The sequence below is a fragment of the Entelurus aequoreus genome, linkage group LG07, assembly GCF_033978785.1.
Source record: "Entelurus aequoreus isolate RoL-2023_Sb linkage group LG07, RoL_Eaeq_v1.1, whole genome shotgun sequence".
Taxonomy (NCBI): domain Eukaryota; kingdom Metazoa; phylum Chordata; class Actinopteri; order Syngnathiformes; family Syngnathidae; genus Entelurus; species Entelurus aequoreus.
Window position 1 is genome coordinate 23,172,814 of NC_084737.1, and position 22,469 is coordinate 23,195,282.

The window sequence follows — 22,469 nt, forward strand, 5'->3', positions numbered from 1 at the left end:
TGTTTTCTCCATTATATTATCAAGTTTAATATTTGTTGACAAAAAAATTATTAAAATCATTTACTATATAATTTTTGTCGTAAACTTTTTTATTGTCTTTGTTGAAATAGTTTGGCATTTTTAGTGGTGCTTGTCCTTTTTGTAGAACCTTGTAATTATGCCCCATTTACCTGTATTGTCTCTCTTTTTGTAAAACGACTAACTATAGTATTCACTCCTATGTCTTTTCATAGTCCATATCAATTTATTTTTACATTTTTTATACCGCTCTTCTGAATATGTTATTCTTAATTCTAAAACATTCTATACACTTTTTTTTCTTTCTTGCAAGCATTTTTTTTACTCCATTTATCATCCCTAGTTTGTTAATTGGCTTTTTGTAGCCATTGTCTCCAATTTTGATTTTTTTCCCCATTTATTTTCATACAGACTAATAAATGAGTCATATAAATTATTCACATTATCTTTGTACACTTTGTCCCAATTTTGTTTCTTTAGGTTTTCTCGCAAAGCATTTAAGGCTTCTATTAATCTGTTTCTTATAAATATCTCAATTGGGTCTTGTACTACTGTAGTACATTGATTCTCATACACAGAAAATACTGGTAGATAATCACTTACATCAGTCATCAAAATACCGCTTAGTAACATTTTTATTCATCATTCCTTGTGTGCTCACAAACTCATCTGATGTTGGCAGCCCTCCTTCAAGATCAATATTGAAATCACCACATAGAAAAACTGTTTTGTTAAGAATTCTATCATAAAACTCTGTTAAATTATCCGTAAACTGTTGTACAGAACACCCAGATTTTCTGTACACAGGAGTGACAATAGTATTTTTGCTTGTGCCATTGATAATTTTTACTGTAATCATTTCCAGAATATTGTTCAAAACACATGTGGAGTTATGCACTTAACAAAAAAGGGTGACATTTGGTGGAGGAGGAATTATGGTTTGTAGTTGTTTTTCAGGAGTTGGGCTTCGCCCCTTTGTTCCAGTGAAAGGAACTTTGAATGCTCCAGGATACCAAAACATTTTGGATATATATATATATATATATATATATATATATATATATATATATATATATATATATATATATATATATATATATATAGGCCAGATTGTGGACGTTGGCGGGCTGCATCCAGGCTCGTGGGATATAGTTTGAGTTCACCTGTTCTCAATCATTAAATGGCAGGTGGCCAAATACTTTTGGCAATATTGTGTATATATATATATATATATATATATATATATATATATATATATATATATATATATATATATATATATATATATATATATATATATATATATATATATATATATATATATATAGGCCAGATTGTGGACGTTGGCGGGCTGCATCCGGCCCGTGGAATATAGTTTGAGTACACCTGTTCTCAATCATTAAATGGCAGCTTCCGAATACTGTAACTTTATTTCCACTTGCTCATTATGGTTCCTCATGGCTACCTGCTTTTCCGCTCTCACCTCCCAGGGATCAACATAAGTTTAGAACCAATTAGCTCTCTTCTTTCTCTCCATTGTACAGTACAGTGTGCTCGCAGCGATCGCTCCCCTTGTTAACATCCATTACTGTCATCCACATGGTGAATTTCTTTGGGCGCTTTAGCGTCGAGACTGAACTCTGCTCCCTCTGCTCGAATCACATCCTTTCCTTTAGAATGATTAGTTCCTATTCAAAATCCTACACCGGGTTAGAAAGGCTGTTCCGGACTTGATTACATTCAATGCAAAGTGCATGTTTCATGTCCAACTGCAGTTGTGGAAATGAAGGGTAGGAACGATTGGTGTGAATTCATAGTGAGCTAAGGGCAAAGTGCTGGCCATATTGTATCACTATGACCATGTGAGCATCTCTACTAGCTCCTGTGTCGCTTGCATGTACACATCACAGTAAGCAATTAGCCAGTGGTCTTATTTCCAGCTTAGACGTTAGTCACATGGCAAAATCAAGGGGAAAGGGAGTGGCGTGTGCACGACCTGTGCATGTTTAATAAACTGTCAGGCGAGCGGCTCTTAGAAGTGAGAATCCTTCACTGTCCGAAAGACCGCTGCTGAGGGAGAGCGCTGCTGGTGATGATGTCGACCTGGAGAGACGTCAGGTGGAACAGGGGCTGAATAATGAAGCAGATGGAGGAGAAGGGGCAGACACCTGGTGCCACCACAGTGAAGGTCAGCAGATGGCTTTGTGGCTAATAAAGAATCAGAGTGGGATTTTTTTAATATAACTACAGCCACATAGAATCAACTGTACTGTGAATCATCATTCGTCACCAAGGTATTATTAAAAACATTTATTTCAACAGTTATACACTACATAGGCTGCTGGTTGGAAATCTCCAAATTATATGAGAATATTTTGCCAACGTTTAGAAAGAATCCCAACACAGTTATTTTGCAATAACTAATATACTGGGAAAACACATTTGTCACAATAACTCTGTAATTGTGGCTACTAAGCCAACATAGAACCATGTATTGCTTCCCCCCCCCCCCCCCCCTTCTTGACACAACCCTCCCATTGATCCAGGCTTGGCACTGCCTCTCGGACACCCATTGTGTTGTGTACAGGAATAGTAGACGGCACAGACCACAAGGGGCGTAGTTAAGCTCTAGATTTATTTATATACATACAATATATATATATATATATATATATATATATATATATATATATATATATATATATATATATATATATATATATATATATATATATATATATATATATATATAAATAACACATAATAATACAATAAACCAAGGGAAATAGTGTGACAAATCCAAAGTGTGTGTGTGTGTGTGTGTGAGACTATGTGTGGAGATTAGCTGTTGTGTGTTACTGGGAGTGTTGAGCGAGAGGCGGAAGTCCCAAAGGGGAAAGGCAGGCTCAAATGGCCGTGAGCAGGAAGTCGGGGGCTATAGGGGGGCGTAGGAGGTCCGTGTCCAAGCGGGAGGTCGAGATCCAAGAGGCAGTCCTGGAAGCAGAGGAACAAGGAATGACGAGACACACAGCACGTCAACGCAGGAACGGATGTCTGCAGTTGGAGCGACAAGGAGGACACGAGACAATCAATAACACGGGGACGAAAAACACAGAGAGCAAAGTGTGCATATAGCAGGGTTAGTCGGCTTACGGTAAACGAACGGATGGTTACGTTCTGGCGCCGGATAGCAGGTTGAGCAGGCTTATGAAGGCAGGACCTCCCATCAACCGCAGGTGCGCTGATTGCAGGTGATTGATTGCAGCTGCCGGCTGCAGCAGGACTGACACGCGCCTGGAAGTGCGCTCTTGGAGGTGCTCCAATCAGAGTGCACAGATGAGTGTGCATTGGCATGCGCCTGGACCGTGACACATTGACTGGGAATCAAAACTGCGGCGTCTGCACAAAAGGTATCAGCATGTACCATTACATAGAGTTGCACGATAAAAATGATATACAATAAGAACTATATCAATTTGGCTGACGAAAGAGTTTTTAATACGAAATACGAAAGCAACAAGCAAGTGAACGCAATGTAGCGTTCTAGCTAGTTCCTAAATAAAAACAGGTACCAACAGGTAAGACAAGTTGGTTTTGCTTAATAGGACCTCTTTAACACTTAATTTAGGACAAAAATATGTAGACCATCCTTTATGTTGTAATGAAAGCCCAATATTTGAAGTTTGATGTAACATATTGAATATGTCAACTACAGCTTTACATTTAGATTAGGCCCTGCGATGAGGTGGCAACTTGTCCAGGGTGTACCCCGCCTAAATGATAAATAAATGGGTTATACTTGTATAGCGCTTTTCTACCTTCAAGGTACTCAAAGCGCTTTGACAGTATTTCCACATTTACCCATTCACACACACATTCACACACTGATGGCGGGAGCTGCCATGCAAGGCGCTAACCAGCAGCCATCAGAGGCAAAGGGTGAAGTGTCTTGCCCAAGGACACAACGGACGTGACTAGGAAGGTAGAAGGTGGGAATTGAACCCCAGTAACCAGCAACACTCTGATTGCTGGTACAGCCACTCTACCAACTTCGCCACGCCGTCCCTACCCCCTGAATGCAGCTGAGATAGGCTCCAGCACCCGCTGCGACTCCAAAAGGGACAAGCGGTAGAACATGGATGGATGGATGGACATTTAAGAGTAAAATGCAATTAAATTCTGAATTCAAGTTATGCTTATTCACCACCAGCTGACCTCTCTTGCATTATTCACATTTTTAGTGAGTTAATGGAATACCCTCAGGTGAAAAGAAGTACTCGTAAAATAATGTGTAGTTTTAATGGCTTAGCTGACCTCTGCAGAGGCGTATAGCCCTGTTTGCTTCTCTGACACTTTGATGGCTCTAAAGTTGCTCAAGGCTATGTCAGACAAAAAGGAGACCCATTGACCGCCTGGTAAGTGAGTGGAAATTCAGTGTCTGTGTTCACTTGAAAGAAAAGAGTGCCACAGGAGGAAGCAACGTAAAAGACGCTTCAAAATGCACACTATCCTTCACTTCCTCCTCCCAGCCATCTTCAATGTCGTATGGCAACTTCACTTTCAAACCCTTGTTTGTCCTTCCAAGAGCCAATGAGGTAGCAGATCATGTTGAAGCTAGTCGGCCACATTCAAGGCTGATCGACACCACTTCCCACAGAATTGGAAGCCATTGCTCTCCGAGGAACAAGTAGAAAATTGCAGTAGGAGAGTTCTGTCTGAAACGTATTGCTCATATAGGAATTAAGTCTCATGATCCTACGTTAATCATCAGCCTCATGAACCAAGAAACTGCATCTCAGGAACTTACTGTGATTGAACATAGCAGGTTTTTAATATAAAACGGTTTATTAGTTCGCTAAAACAAACACAGTTTGACATGATTATATCATGAAAAACTCTGTTTGACTCAGGGGACATGGCTTAGTTTTAACATCCTTCACCGGAGATGTCTCACTTGTTACCTCGAGAGTACTTTAACAATAATTGGAAGCTTAATTCACCCATGGATATTCTAACATGATTAGACAGAGAGGGGAAGCTAGTAGTTTTTTTTTCTTTTTTTTTTTTCTGTCTTGCCTCTTGGTGAGGGTGGTCGCATTTTTCCCTGCTCCTCCTCCTTCCTGCTTGCTTTCTTGTGTCCTTGTCTTTGTCTGAACTTTTTGAAGCCTCTTTTCTTGAGCTGTCCTCAAATCTAAACATCAAAATGAATTTGATCAACTGGACTCTCGACGCAATTGACACAGTCTTTTCGACAAGGAAAAGAGGTTCGGGGGAGCCTGGCTGCCCTGATGGAACCATTGCTGCGGGGTACGTGAGAGATTCCTGGAATACTTGGAGAATCATGTGCCTCTCAGTCCTTTCCATCGAGGACGTGGAAGACATCTACCTATTTGGAGCTGTGATCGCAGGGCATTTGCTGATTGGGCTGGGCATTGCTCTGGTGTATCGTCAAATTCGGAAGACGATGGCAGCCACTCAAGGGGCCAACAGGCTGTTCAACGCAATGGAAGGATTGGGTCGTGCTGTGGGATCACAGACTGGAGCGATTGCTGATTTGAATCGCAAAATGGATTCCATCTTGATGAAGTTTGCAGAGAAAGAATACATTGGAATTGTCAGAGCCAGCATACAGAGCAGGAATGTCATTGTTTTGACTGCTCGAAGAAAAAACAACATCTTAATCTACGATTTGACTCCCTCGAATGGCCTTGAGGAACAGGCTGTTTGAAAACACTCCCCTGAGGACTCCTCAAAGATGGACGCTTTTGACCTTCCCTTTTTTTCAAAAGCACCTGGGTCGGACACTTGAACTCTTGAACTCTTGGGGCCGGCCTCGGCCCATAAAGACAATTACAACATCTCACCCAAGTTAATTGGGCATACATGCACGCACACACCCCTCCCCAAATCAACGCCTTCACCACTGCTTAATTCCTCCGGGGTTGGGGGGGCTGAGTAGCACTCAACAGCAGCTGCCGGCCTCCAGGGTCCTGTTGGATGACTCTGTTGCGAGTTGTTGTGATTACATGTACCATGTTTATGTGTGCCATGCTATGTGAGGTTTTTTTCCTCGGACTCAGTCTGGACCATTCCTGAGGGTCCAGCCTCAGACTGATATTTTTTTTACTCTTCCCCCCTTTCCCAATGTCACCTTTTTCCCACCTTTTTAAGGAGCGCCCTAAGTGGCTGATCCGTTGGCGGTCCCGTCTTGTCTCCCTGTAACGTATGTCTGCTCTTAGCGGGATTGTGCCGAAAATGTAATTTCAGTTCTTATGTGTCTTGTACATGTTAAGAATGGACAAATAAAGCTGCTCTCGCTCTCTCGCTAACAAGCACATTGTTACGTACAATATTCGCTTCTCTTTACCAGACTCCTTAACTCATTCACCAACGTTCCCCCTTGGTCACAAGCACCCTTTATCGACTGTCACTAAATTGAACACCAAGGACCCCGTCACATGTAGCTTCCACACCAGTTTATTTTGTATTTTCTTACTAACTGGAAAAGTTTTCAATGTATTGGTACCTCAACCTAAAAGTGCCCCAACTTAAGTCTAATGGCTAATGCTTTAAGTTGCAAGCACAGACTTGAGTTACAAGTCATTAGTTGGTGTAGTAAATGTCACAAAAACACATCTGGTCTTACTCGCTAGCATTAGCTTATAGCTAGAGATGGACATAACTTTATTTTCCAACCATGGGAAAGAAGAAGTGAAAGTGAAAGTGAAAGCCATGTGCCAACATATTGACCTGAATTGGTCATTAGTTTTATATTCAGAGTCTATACATGCAAACCAGCAGGTGATGACGACAACTTCTTCTCAACCAAGTATGAGCTTTTGTTCCTGTCACTCCCACACACCAAGTTACCTGGAGAAATACAAAGACCTGCTAGCAAAATGTTACTCAAAGGTTGGCCAAGTTAACAAACAGGAGGGATAAAGATGCTAATTTGAATGAAGGGGTCATCAATGAAGCAGAGCCATCAAAGAACTGTCAAACAGCCAATACATTATTATATTAGGGTCAATAAATGATTTGAGTTTTTCTTTTCACGACAAACATGAATCTAATTTAAAGGTCATGAGTTTAGGTGGTCAAACCTGTCTAGACCTATCATGACAGTTCAGACTTTATATATTTGTTTTCCAGTGTTTTGTGTTAGTTTCAGTGTAGGCACTCTTTCCTCTCTGTTTATCTATTTCCTCTGCACTTCTCCTGGCTTGTCACAACCAGTGTGGAGCGCTGATTGACACATCTGCCTCCATTTAGTGATTAGGAAACTCAGCTGTTGACAATCACCATTTGCCAGCACTGCATCTCAGGCTATGTCTACACTAAGCCGGACAACCCCTTAAACAAATAATTATTTAGCCTAAGCATTGTGTCAGCCTCATTAAGAAGCAAGAGGCTGGCACGATGCTTAGGCTAAATAATTATTAGTTTAAGGGGTTGTCAGGCTTAGTGTAGACATAGCCTGAGATGCAGCTGAGATAGGCTCCAGCACCCCCCGTGACCCCGAAAGGGACAAGCGGTAGAAAATGGATGGATGGATGGATCGTGTCAGCCACACTAAATTATCGTTTAAGGTAACCCTCCTTGGATAATTTTTTACACAGGTAAGTGCGCCATGTATTTTTTGAATCTCCGGCTCTTAGCTTTGTATGGACTCATTGATCGTTTACAAACTGAGTTCGGAGAGGAACTGAAGTCAGAAAGATCGCGCCCCATACAGGAAGTGACGTCAGAAAGAACGCGCCACAGCCAACTTCGTCACAATCGGAGCTAACCTCTAGAAAGATGGAGGCGAGTCATCCAGACATGCCCGTGTTTCTCCTTCTTCTACATGTACAGACCCTTGTGGAAATCACACATGAATACCTTCAGTGAAGGAAACGTGCGATTGCAGCTATTTCGGATACAACAACTCAGATGGCAAGAGAACTTTCGAATGTCGAAAAAAATTACAGAAAAACTACGTCCATTTGTCGAAGGGTAGACAAGGACAATGCGGGCTCCCGTGGATGTGATAAAAAAGGTAGCGTGTGCTTTGTATTACCCGGCCGTCGAGTGAAGACTACGGAAAACATCAAAGGCATTTGGACTGGCAAAGCAGACTATCAGTAATTGTCCGCCATGTATGTCGTGGACTCAACGTCTAGGTCCAGAGTATATAAAGTCAGCAAAAACAAATGGACAATGAAGGTGAAGACAAAAGAGTGAGGAGGGTCCTGACCAGATATCTAGATCCCTAGATTGATTGAGGTAAAATGTTCTTTATCACATAGTTTACTTTCACGTGTCCAATAAAGATTTGATACATTTATGATGTCTCAGGTGTGATTCACTACAATAGGGCCCCACAGCGCACTGGATTCCAGTTTTATTGAAATACCACAACACTGGATATTGTTCAGATAAATCTAATTTAATTTAAGAATATGCACACAAAGCAACACTGGAGGTGACTATGACATGCTCATTTTCCGCGCATGCGTATTAGATCGCGTTGCACCGGCGGACGGAGGGGGCGAGGGGTCTTAAACTACCATTATGTGTGTGTGAACAAGGATAAGGTTAGGTGGGATTTACCCTGGATAACCTTAGCCGGCTCAGTGTAGAAGGGACCTCAGACTGTGCTTGTGCTTTGAGTGCACACCTTTGTGGTGTAGTTCATATTTTGTGTTTCTTCTCAAGTGAGCTGCTTTCTTTTGTGTTTCCACCTGTGGTTGACTGTTTGTCCCATGCCGGTACTCTTTGTTTTTTGATAGTCTGCTTGGTACCTAACAACGGGACCTTTGCTTGCCCACCGCCTGCCTTCTCTGCATACAGGGATCACACCATCAACCGCAACCATACCTAAATAATCGATATTGATTGACTGGTCACCAATAGGCAGGTTGGGATCGACAGTTTTCATACGACTTCAGCTCACATGTGACCCTGGACAGGATAAGCAGAAGTTTGTAACATGAACTCACTCACACGAGTGCAAAGCTTACCACCATGGCGGACCTTCTGTACTCAATCTATTTTCCTGGAGTTCCTCTGCTGTCACAATGAAGCTGGAGCCTATTCCAGATCTTTGGTAATATGTGGTGATGTACTATAAACTCCATATGAGAAGTAGTGGAATTACTTTGCCCTACTTTTAATACAATGGACCCGGTCACACCACAGAGATTTGCAAAGAGAAGTTATACTTATTGCAAGCACTAATAAGAGCGGTTCAGACTCTCACATGAAGAAAACGCTGTCTTTTCAGAAGTAGTAAAATTGTGACAGTCTTCATTGTTGTTTTCCTTGTGTTTGGGGCTTAGGTGATGGACATGCCGACTGTGGGAGGGTAATGAATGCCAGGCAGTAACAGACTAATACACAGAGGAACAGTCAGTCCTGAATGCCTTTTGTTATCTTCCCCGATAATTACACTGACAATATTCCAACAGTAGTCAGGTCATCCCAAGGCTAATGCCTCACAAAGCTGCTTCTATTATCACTGCACACGTTTATGTGGCAGAGGAATTTGGAATTACAAGACCATGAATGATGTCCTGTTGCCTGAATTCAGCCCCCGAAATCTCATCTCTATTCATTGAATTCCTGCAGGTCCCGAAAGGGATGAGGATTGTTCTGAGCTGCATGCAATTTATTTATTGATACAGCTCAGCTAAACACCTTTCACCAGGAACTGGATATCACTGTGTACTTATGATAACAAGATCCCTTAAAACCACATGACAATATTTCTTATTGAGAATGCATAATTCAGTCATTTTTGAGAAGCTAAGCGGCAGAGGACGATTTGAGTTGCTCAGTAAACTCCCCCTATGCGCTCAAGAGCAGACGTTAAATACCATGTTCCAGGTAAAAAAAATGGTGCTGATTGCAGCTGTCTCTTGTATCAGTCTGTCCAATCAGAGTTCTGACAGCTTTGGATCTTTTTCCGTGTCCGCAAGGCTGAATTCTTTGTTCTGATATTGACAATAAAACACAGTATGCAACTATGAAGGGAATTGCATATTACTAAATGAGGCAATTCCTGATGGAATTGCGTAAGAATGCTCCCATGCTAAAGTTGAACTGAAATGCTGACGGAATGTAACAATAGTTTGAATGTTGAAATGGTTTGAATGTTGAAGAGCTGAACCTAAATGCTAATGGAATGTAGGATGAATATAAAAATGGTTTGAAGTTTGAAATGGTTTAAGTTGCCAGAAATGGTACTGCAATCACAGTAAAAAGTCTGTAGTTCTTTCCCACTCTCCAAGACTGAGGTTGCCAGATACGCAGCCGAATCCAAATCCTACTCCAAGGAACTTCAAATGGCAATCGACGAGTCCTACGCTGTGGGTTTCTTTTGTTTATGCTTCCTGCAAGATGGTTTACCAAGTAATTAAGCCTCATTTTACTGATGTTGATTAGCCAAATGTATTTGTAAAGTTATGCAGCAATATTTTAGTCGGTAGTCGTTACAGATTGTTGGCATTACCCTGCTAAAATGTCTAGTTTGACCGCACGTACCACCACCGAAATAATTATAAATAATAATATATAATATATTATATATTGCATAGGCCTACTTTGATGGCAAGCCAAGGCCAACAGTAAAATTACCGCCACATTTTGTTCATCATAAATCCATGTTGCTTCCAACCTGACACGCTGCATTCTCTTCCATGTACTCACATCACCATCTTTCAGTGCAGAGTGCAATTCTATGAGCCAACCCACATTACGCATTCATCATATAGCCTACTACCATGTCAATTAGCAATTAGCCGTGCTAATGTTGTAACGCAAAATTTCCTCAGAGTATTGACAACAAAATGGGCACTGACACTACCCATATCCACATAGGTTTTATTTGTCGAAAATATATTTTGCCTTGTCAGTTGGATGACACATCGACATACAGGCTAACGGGCATATATTTCTCTCGTTAGCCTATATTAGTCATTGACCGGGCTAGCATGCTAAGCTACACTAGTGTGATGGTGCTTCGCACCTAAGCATTCGTTGCACAAACTTACTAACTTTGTTATACAAGATCATAGACTGTATTGGAAAATATAGTTTACATACGAAAGGTCCAATTCCATTTATTACAAGTAATAAGAAAATGTAAATGCCTGACTTACCTATCAAGGAGGAAATTAACAAGTTTGGCGTCAGATGAAAAAAATCTTCTCCGCCTTCAATCGTCTCCATCTTTCAAAGGCATCCCCGATACAAATCCTTGTTTTGTTCCTGGCTTTGTCATGAATAAGTTGGGAATCGTAACGGCGCCTTTTAGATTGACTAAGGTCTGACATGTTTAGTACCTTTACCAGTGGCAGGAGCTCGACGAAGAGGGCGGTGCGTAACTGGCAACCTGGATGTGACACCCTCACAGACTTTTTAATTGGTCAAATAGTGGAGGGCGGGGCATCGAAATGAAAACAATAACAATATTTCGGGGCTGTAAATCTAATTTTGAAATGAGCATATCCCGGCTGAACTACCGTTATCAGTTATAAAGGTATTGGAAAATAACATCAATCAATCAATCAATGTTTATTTATATAGCCATGATTTATTAATACCTATGTTAGCTTGCTAATATTAACATGCTAACAAGTGAAAAGCTAACATACTTCTAAGGTGGAGGCAAGTAACGAAATACATGTTTATTAGGTTAAAAATTTTGAAATGTTGAAAAACATGGAAATTGGAAATTGGAAAAATGGACAGTTAATTTTGAATGGGGAAAATGTCCATGAAAACTGGAAATTCTGGGAAATCTGGGAGTGAAGTGGCGACTTGTCCAGGGTGTATCCCGCCTACCGCCCGAATGCAGCTGAAACAGGCTCCAGCACCCCCTGCGATCCCGAAAGGGACAAGCGGTAGAAAATGGATCGATGGATGGACATCTCGACCTCCTGTTTTGACATACAGTTCTTTGTCATTTTGTCGGGCCAGAAAATTCGGCAGATTTTCCTCAGGCAACCATTTTGGAAGGCACTAAATGGGTTGAACAATGTGGAAGGAGTAGTCGAAAGAAAAAAGGGTAAAATAGGGTCTGGAAAACTGTGAATTCTGTGAATTCCTAGACTTTTTTAAACTTGGAAAAAACTGTAGTTTGAATTTTCAGGATGAGTGGAATGTGTTGAAGGTGGAATGGTTTGAATCGGTTGACAAATGTGGAAATGGTGGAAGTTTGAAAAATGGCCAATTCATTTTGAATAGGAAAAATGTCCTGGGAAACTGGGAATTCTAGGAATTTTTGGAGTTTGTCGATGGAAAGCCCGCGATTCCTGAATATGCTGAATATTTTAAAGTTGGAATGGTATGAATCGGATGAAAAATGTGAAAGGTAGAGCGCGCCAAAATCCGCGGAAGAAGATTGTGATGCCTTGTGGCATTCACACAATTATAGCGCTTTTTCTTTGGAGACTTAAAGTGCTATACAAAGTGGAAAAAACAGTGCGGGTGGCACTGGCCATGGGAGCAGGTCGGTAAAGGGTCTTGGTCAAGGAAACAACAGCAGTAACTAGGATGGCGGAAGCGGGAATCGAACCTGGAACACTAAAAATGCTGGCATGACCGCTCTACCAACCGAGCCAACACCTGTGCACTAGCGGTACCTGTGGAAAAGCCTTTTCAGTAAATCTGTCTGGTTTTGGAACATCTTGTAAATAATTGTAGGTTATCCCTGCCAAGGAAGTTTCCCTATGTGTTGTGGACAAACATTCACTTTGATGAATGGGAGTTGATCTGGGTCAGGATTTCGGCCACAACTCAAGAAACCACAGCCAGACTTTACTGTCTACTGTCAGTAGTTAAAGCAACAGGGATATGTTCTGGAAAAAATAACATATTTAGTGCCATCTTGAGTTCTTCTTCGCCCTTCAAGACGGAGGGCCTCCCTGTTCCATTTTCAGATCCCTACAAAGTCTATCAGTCCTCTCCATTGTTTGATATCTCATCTAACACACGATGAAAAGGATGATTTAAAGAGTCACCACTATATCTGGGTTCAAACAGTCTGGTCTGTGACCTTCGTTGACAAGCTGCATGGCAACTGTTGGATCAAACGCATAATACTGTATGCACATAGTGTAAAATGCAGCGTGCAGGGACTCCATGATACTCCTTGTGATGCAAACAAGCTGATAATCTAACCTTGTCCTTGTGGATGCAGACTGAGGGTGCATGAGTTTTGGCTGGTGCCCCATAACCAAAACTGCCTGTTCATTGTATGTATAGCATATATATTTGTTACGGTACAGGGGGGAAGAAGACGGCATGGAAGAAAGAAAGTTGTTTTAGGTCCAGGAGTGTTGAGCGAGGGGCGCAAGTCCAAGGGGGCAAGGCAAGCTCGGAGGTCCGTGGGCAGGCGTGAGGTCAAGGGCAGGAGCGAGGCGTCAGAGTCCGTGTCCAGACGGTAGGTTGAGATCCAAAAAAGCGCAGCCAGGGAACCAGAGGGGAATACGGGGAGACGAGACGCACAGATCGTCGTCAGGGAACGGAGGAATGCTGCTGGGATGACATGGGAACACAAGACAAATTAAACACGGAGGAGGAGAAAACACAGAGAGAGAGAGCATAGAGCTTGACACGAGTTGGTACGAAACAGGAAACTACGTTCTGGCCCGGAACGCAGGTTTGCACTGGCTTAAGAAGCCCAGGTAGCTCATCTGCGACATGTGTGCAGATTGCTGATTGATTGCAGCCGCTGGCTGCAGCAGGAGTGGCGCACGCTTGGAGGTGCGCGCTTGGAGGTGCACTTAGCGCAGCGCACAGATGACTGTGCATTGGAATGCGCCCGGGCCGTGACAATATTGCTCACAAATGCTGCTAATTAGTTACAAAGTAAGTGCAAATCTGTCGGATTGTTTTTGTGTGTATATAAAATATTGTAGCTTTTGCCCAGACGTTGAAAGGATAACAAAGAGGTGGGATCAACAATAATTTCAATAAAATGAAAAAACAGGCCAAATCAAAATCTACAATTGTGCCTACTTTCCCTTTTGCCTTACCCGTGTTAATTCCAATACCAGGCAGGACACATTTGATGACTCTCAAACTGTCAGAAAATACATCTGTAAAACTGTGGTGCTAAAAAAAAATTATCATCTATGCGTTGGAGTTAAAAAAAAAGAAAGTCTAGTCATATAAAAACGACAGTAATTCACCAGCTGTTGTGCATATTTTGTCACAGCCAGAAAATATGAACACAGTTGACTAGCGCATAACACATTTGTTCATCAGCAAAGTGATATATTAGATGTGCAATGACATGCATATTATTTTAAAAATCAGTGCATAAGAGTCGTCTCACAAATGAACGCCTGCTGCAATCTATCTTGAGAGTCTCAACAGCATAGCAACTTACCCCAAACATTAATGAATTCCTAGCCAAATATCGAGCTTAGACCAAAGTGCATGGAAGGTTATTAACTGGATTGCAAACACCAAATAATGTCAGCTCTATACCATTATCTATAAAATAAAATAAAAAATTGTAATGGTGTATTAGTCGGATTCAAAGTATTCTAAGGTGTTAAAAATAGAACAATGTACACTGAACCTAACCTTAAACCATGACCACAAACCGTGATAAACGCTGTGAATCTTGTGAACCTGTCAGGCCTGGGTCAGAAATAGGACTCAGATGCAGAGGTGGAGAACAATCCGGCAGGCTTTTATTTTTGAAATGTTTACTTTTCACCTCTTGAGTCAGGGCAATACAACAACGGCTATAAACTCTGACAACAAGTGAATAAACCAAAAATCACTCAGAATGGAGGAAACACAAATATCAATCTCTAACTACACGAGCGAGGAATATAACTATGCAATTTAAACAACAAAAGGGGAAAACAATGGGCTATAAAGCTCCAAACACTGTTTCAGGTCTAGAAAAATAATTAACAAAAAGTCACTCAAAAATGAGTAAAAGAAGAGACTGTAAACGTGAACTGAACCCACTACTTCAACTTGAAAACTTTACAAACAAAAAATCACTCTGCTTAAGAGGAGAAAAGGAAAACTCAGTATACCAACATGGAAATTCAGAATCTGGATAACTCAGAACAAGACGAGACAAGGCTTGGGCCTGAGCTGGAGATGCACGAGACAACGAGACATTCTGGCACAGAAGAAAGGGAGGCGTGGACTTATAAGACACATGGGGGTAATGGGGAACAGGTTGAAACAATCAGGGATGACGTCAGACTGATAACACAAGAGGAAGGGCAAGTGACCTGAAACAAGAGGAGAGTTAATTTTCTAACTAAAACATGAAATTCACAAGAAAAAAACAAAACAAGACAAGACATCCCTCACCGCGGTGTGACAGAACCATTCCACCTCTAAGACATGCACATGCTGCAGATGTTAACATTTAATAAGGCAGTCAGTATGTCATATTTGACTTATAGTCCAGCCCAAGTTAAGCTATGCCAAGTAGCTCTGAATAGCAGTAAAGAACATCTGTTTTATTTGCATTTGTAAACGTGACATGGTTATAAAGTGGCTCTCCTGTTATTATGAGTGCACACTCACAACTAGGCACTGCGGTGTTTGGGCAGGTTTGACACTAGAAAGAATGAATGGAGGCGTACTCTGATAGAATACAATTAGGGTATGGGCACACTCGAACCTCAGAGTTTTTTTTTGTTTGTCTTCTGCCCTCTCTGTGCGTTCATATACACGGCTATGCAGCGAGCTAAAACTCTTCCACAAAGCACCGGAGACATATGTTGGCTTTTGACACTTTAGTAGAAGCCGTGTAAAAATGTAAATACATACTCTTAGTTAGATGTTTACAAAGGTAAGCTCCATAGACGTTATACGTGAGTTTCACAAACATGTATGAAACTAAACATTCCCTATTCAAGTAGGCTTAATAACACTAAAATATTGTACATAAGTAATACACAGACAAGTAAACTTACAGATTGTGCTTCTTCAATGAGCAAACCAAAAACAATGGAGGAAGATTGAATTTAGCTGTTTTCATTGTGTGGGATCTGAGCTGAGGATGTCGTTGTGGCTCGTGCAGCCCTTTGAGACACTTGTGATTCAGGGCTATATAAATAAACTTTGATTGATCATAGACAGCAGTCATCAAAATGGCCGCTTCAAAGTTTACAGCTTTATTTGTCAACTTGAGACAATTTACATGACCACCAAATGATTCTAATAACGACTAATTACAAACAACACTGAAACACGTCACATTGTCAGCCTAGGTTCGTTGACACAGGTATTGGAGAGGCAGAATAGTTTGTTAAATAAATAATTCCCAAAAATATCTCTATGGATAATTTCAATCTTACCCTCATTGTGTGTACAAATCATTTGTACACATTTGTACGAAGCAGAAGAACGAGGAAGTTACAGACATGTCGTCGTCGCCGTCGACGAGCAAGATGAAGAAATACGCTTGCAAGTTCCAAAACGAATGGAAACAAGAATTTCAGTTCATCCAGGACAGTTCGAAGGGGAAGGGGTATGTAATTATGTTTCCTGTACATTTTGTAAAACAGACTTTTCCATTGAACACGGTGGCCGAGTCATGAACGGAGGAGAAGTTAAACAGGACAATACTGCCATCTACTGGATAGCCCCCGGAACACTGAAATTCAAGTATTTATTTTATTTATATGTATAATAAAATAAATATATATACATATATATATATAGCTAGAATTCACTGAAAGTCAAGTATTTCATACATATACATACATATATATATATATATATATATATATATATATATATATATATATATATATATATATATATATATATATATATATATATATATATACAAATATATATATATATATATATATATATATATATATATATATATATATATATATATATATATATATATATATATATATATATATATATGAAATACTTGAGTTGTTGAATTCTAGCTGTAAATATACTCCCCTATTAACCACACCCTTAACCACGCCCCCCCCCACCCCCCGCCCCCCGATGGTGCATTGCATTAGCCATCTTGGATAATGTTACAAATCAAGAGTCCACTTTCGCGTTGTCAGCGCCACTGTGGGTATGTCTTTAAAACACAGTTCACTCCTGTTGTCGTCACCCTTGTGGGCTCAACTTAGAGTGGGCACGACTTAGTGTGTCTGTGGGGCGGTATAGCTCGGTTGGTAGAGTGGCCGTGCCAGCAACTTGAGGGTTGCAGGTTCGATCCCCGCTTCCGCCATTCTAGTCACTGCCGTTGTGTCCTTGGGCAAGACACTTTACCCACCTGCTCCCAGTGCCACCCACACTGGTTTAAATGTAACTTAGATATTGGGTTTCACTATGTAAAGCGCTTTGAGTCACTAGAAAAAAGCGCCATATAAATATAATTCACTTCACTTCACTTCTGTGGCCGCAGCCATACCCTTCTCACATGGGCTTGTCTGTAACACAGCGTTCCATTTGTACTGGGAAGTCAGAATTTCCGAGTTCCTAGTCGGAAGTATCAAATGGAACACCCCCCCAAAGCCGGATTTCCCACTCAGAAAGATGAGCTGCCGGGTACAAAATGTCTACATTGCGACGGAAACAATGGGTGGATCAAAAATGTGTACACTGAGACAAGGTTCATACAACAAAGCATATTTATATTCTGTGTGTGGTTCGTACATCGAAACATTCATACTCTGAGGTGTTTGTAAATCAAGGTGCCATTGTGCTAACAATTCCAATTTGTTTTCAAATTTCTGAAACATATTTGTCATTCTCCTCACCATTTTTGTCCCAATGCATTTCCCATAACTCTGTGACATGCAGACAGATGAGATCATCATTGCCATGGGAAGGGTAATTTAAGTATTAAGATTAGGCGCTTCTCTGCGCACACTGGATGCTAATGACACTAATTAGGCTAATCATGCGATAGAATAAAGACGATTCTGATGTGTAACTTATCCTTTCTTCTTCTGCAGAAATCTCTTGGACAGAGACACGTTCTCCAAATCCGACCCTTGTAAGTTCTCCTTTCTCTTTTATTGCTAATTGCGGCTTAGCTTTTCCAGTGGGACTTTCCTGTGAGGACACAGTTCACTGACACTGCCTTTTTTTTGCAGAAGTCTCCCTTTTTCTCTTGTGCAAAGCTTAACTTTGATTCAGTCGGCCTTGCTGTTTCAAAGTGTTCCTTCAATAACAGCATATCATTTGCACAGTAATGTGACAAGCCTTTGTCACTCACTTCATAAAGATAGCCGTTTGAATACAAATGGGTATCTTTGTGACGCAAAAGCGCCATGGCGGCATTTTTGCGGATTGTTCCAGTAAGACTGAATGAGGGAGACGTTTAACATAAAATGGGGGAAGTTCAAGCCCTTGGTGTAAATCAGCAATAGGAAGAGAATACCACACTCAGACAATTTTGTATTCGGTCTTGTTGTGTTTGCCCTTCTCAGTTTCATTTGAAGTCACACAATCAAATTGGAAGCGGGGAAATCCCACTGTGAAAAAATGTGTTTTGATTGCATGGCTTAAATTACATGCCAGGGGCCCTTTAAGCATGCCTGCGTGTTTGTGCGCGGATATTCTATGTGGACTTTGATGCATTGCGGCGTCATCAAACTTGGCACTTCATTGTGCAGGACGGGTGATAATTAATGATGAATGTCTGCAAAGAAAGGCACAAACGCTGTTTGGAGGAACAGCAATAAAGCTCGAATGTGATCATTCAGTAACTCCTTTTGTTTTTTGGCTTTTTCTCTTACCACAGTGGTGGTGTTGTACACCCAGGGTGTGGAATGCAAACAGTGGCGAGAGGTAAGACCCCCCCCGCCTCCGTCCCTCATGCTACAAGTTAACACATATCATGACATATACTGTATGACAGTCAACTCGCTACTCACACGGTAAATCATTCTGCCATTGATTGACCTTGCAAACACCCTCACAAAGATTACGTCAGCTACCGCCCCCTCCCTCAACACACCCACTACCGTGCCTTCATGCAGTTGACCATTGGGCCCTAATCAGACCCAAGGGGCAAATACAAGCAAAAGAAGAAGAAAGCGAAGACTGCTACAAGGGTCCTTGTGGGATTATTACAACCTCCCAGGAATCCCAATGGATGTCTTTACAAAGAAGCAACATCTTAAGATGAACTTGAAAATACTTGACGATATTTGACATTTTAGCTCTCTGGACACTTGCTTTGAAACAGAAATATGTTACACACAGAACAAAATAGTTTGCAAGCTTAACTTTTACTTCTTCTTTTGCACACAAATAGATTTTAATGACGTGTTATAGTCATTTGACTGCATACTGATTTGACATTACAGATTACGATTAAGAAAATGTAAGAAAGAGTTTTTGTTGGGAAATAAGAAATAATCATTGTTCAAATAGCAATATATTCATTTTTTTCCCTCTACAACGAATAATATCACTCATGAAAATGAGAAGACACCCGTAAATAGTTCAGGATAAAACAACAGTACATATGAGAACATGGATTTCATATTTGTTCGATTATTAGGAGTAAAACAACGCTTTTAATTTTAACCAGAGGGCCATTTTTGGCTCAAATAATCTTTTTTATTGATCTATTTAAAAAATAAATGATTTATTAACCAAATATATAATTAAATACCACAGTAATTTGCCTTGTTCTTATAGCTTAGCATATCTCCATCTACATTAGGGATTTGTACCAAATTGGGTATATTTATAGGCACCTACCAAATTCCATCGGTAATTACAGGTACTGTTTTAGGTACAATCACAAGGTGCTACATTTCGTTACCTTTGTTGCACGTGATGCCATGCCTGGTTGCAGACTCAAACATTTGGCGGGGAAACAAGCAGCAACTCAGACCAGACCAAAATGTCTTTATGTAATTTTGCAAGTTTCAATACCAGCAAAGCAAGGAAGCCTGATAGACAATGCTTGAATGTAAAATAAGGCTCCTTTTTTCCAAAATACACGCGCTTAATGCTAGTTTACATTGGATATGTCGTTTACATGCTACTGATAAGCTTCAACGATTTTACATGGCGATTTCAAAACTTAAAACATTTGGCAATAAAAACTAAAACTAAGAAGCACGTACACTCAAACAGCGGGTGCGTGATAAGTACAATACTACAGTATAGTACAATAGTACCGTATAACCACTTCTTAGGGCGCAACAAAAGACTAACCTAATGGCAAGGACTACTTCCTAGCTAGGCAACACATTGTAGCCTATGCACTACTGCCATCTAACATCCTGCAGTTGCAACTGTGTGCAAAGTCTACTATCTACATCAAGATATACCAAATTGTATATGCAAAGCATAGTTATCATTGTCAGCTCATTGTTAAATGTTAAACAATAATACAAAAATTAACACATTCACATTTATTAACACATGAACCCACAAGTGCCACACCCAAAAATACCGAAAGTTGTGACAGTTGAATACTGTTATGATTTCCAGGTAGGTACTAGTACACTGGATTTAACTTTAAAAAAAATGTATCGTCCACACATTGCATTTTTCTGTACGTTGGAAAGAGTTTGAACACTTTATTGATCCCTTGGGGAAATTCAGCACCACAGTTCGCTCACAATAGACAATAAACACTTAGGTATTTTTTACATGTGAATAATATAAATATATTCTATTATACAGCATTATTCACATGTGAATAATATAAATACAGTCTATTATACATTTAAGTACAGTCAAAAAGGAACATATGCATTATACAGTCTGATGGCTGTTGGTATGAAGGACTTCCTGTGTCGTTCCGTGTTGCAAATGTAGTGCCATGTAATCATAATCTGCATATACAGTATCATACTGCATTTATTTCATTTCGGTAATTATGATGAATACTACACAGTAGTGCACAAACCTCAAATAAGGCCATTTAGTAACCTGTGACTTGTCAGGCAAAAACTGTTCCACTCCAGTCCAGTAGGTGGTGCAACTGCACCTGAAGCTTTTTTTCACTACAGGTCCATCTGCCTCAAGCCCAGTGTAAACAGAGCAAAATTAGGTCCTCGATGCATGTTTAAATGTGCGCAGAAGTTGAGTGTCTTCTTTTTTGGTTTTCATTTTATGGTGTGTATCAAATCAACAACACATTTTTCAGATTTGTTGAAATGTGCAAGTGTAACTAGGTGATGTTTCTTAATGTAACTCGTTGTCTGAAACAAACAAATGAATCATAACATAACATACCATCATAACATAACAAATTACATTGTGTATTGGGCTTTTGTAAGCAAATGTGTCACTTTGCATTGAGAAGCATGTTTGTCCAAATGTTGTGATTTTCCCCCGTGTCATGATCATTTTAGTCGGAAACTCATCATTTTCCAATATTTCAAGACCAACAAACCATGGCTGGGTTTCATTTCAGCTTCTATGTTCTTTAAGGCTGCGTGAACTAGTATGGCTTTGAAAAAGCAGGTGGGAGTTGTACTGATTTGCCATGCATATACACAACAGTGTCATGCACAGGAGCAGTGTTTGGGGGCACTATAAGAGCCTCCTACACCTGTCACCTCTGGTTACACTGCCCCGCCTGAGCTTTCCACCAGTGGGTGCAACCGCAGAGTATCTCCCAAAGCAAGAACCAGGTCTGCTGGTGTAGCTGACAGCCCAATCAAGCCGTGCACTATTGATAAAGCTACGTGGGTTATTTGACACTGCCTTGGAATGTGTTTTTTGTTCTTTGGAGTGTAGATATGTTTGGTGGGTTTGTTGGCGTGCCTTTCACTTGATCCAATTATTCTTCCATAGTACATCCTTCCTACTGGTTAGCTGCTCATTGAGTCTCTTCTGAACAATTTGACACGCTTGATGAACCGTGTTTTAATCCTCGGCCTCCATGTACCTCCAGTGTCATTTTACCGTAGACATGTTAAATGAGGATTAACTACCTGCTTTTGAATGTTAAAATGACAATGTTAAATGGGGGTTGTTTATTGTCAAAGTCAGATCTTTGACTGGACAGCTCTCATGTTATGTTTGTACTGCGGTACCTCGATTTTCGTTAGTAATATGTTCACAAAGGTCAGACCAAAACTGAAAAACTATTTCCCACTAAACATAATGCAAATTGAATTATACACAAAACACATGTCACAGAGAATGGTTATAGGCAGAAAACAATGCAAAACATACCTGAATGACTAATGAAATGGATAAATGCACTTTAACATGGTGATAAACAGAGAGGGAGGAGAAGGCACATAGGTGCTACCTTTGTACTTTCCACAAATTATTTTATTTTTGATTTATTCAACAGTATTTCTTGCAACCTTCTTTATTTTGCGGCCGTACTCAAAAAAAAAAGCAAAGAGACTCAGCCACAACTTCCTCTGCCGAATTATACAAAGGCAAACTGACTAGTTTTTAGGCGCAATGTTTGGTCGTACTAAAACCAGAGTAAACTTTTTGCAAATTGTTATTAA

At 40.5% G+C, this 22,469-nt stretch overlaps 1 protein-coding gene across 3 annotated transcripts in view; it reads left to right on the forward strand.

Annotated features, from left to right (window-relative positions):
* The window catches only part of cpne5a (copine Va), a 232,922-nt gene that overhangs the window by 15,334 nt on the left and 195,119 nt on the right, over window positions 1-22,469 (forward strand). For all 3 annotated transcript variants that reach the window (XM_062052928.1, XM_062052929.1, XM_062052930.1), the window contains exons 2-3: window positions 17,982-18,022; window positions 18,773-18,819. In XM_062052928.1, the coding sequence (XP_061908912.1) occupies window positions 17,982-18,022; window positions 18,773-18,819 (88 nt within the window). The remainder of the gene's footprint in view (window positions 1-17,981; window positions 18,023-18,772; window positions 18,820-22,469) is intronic.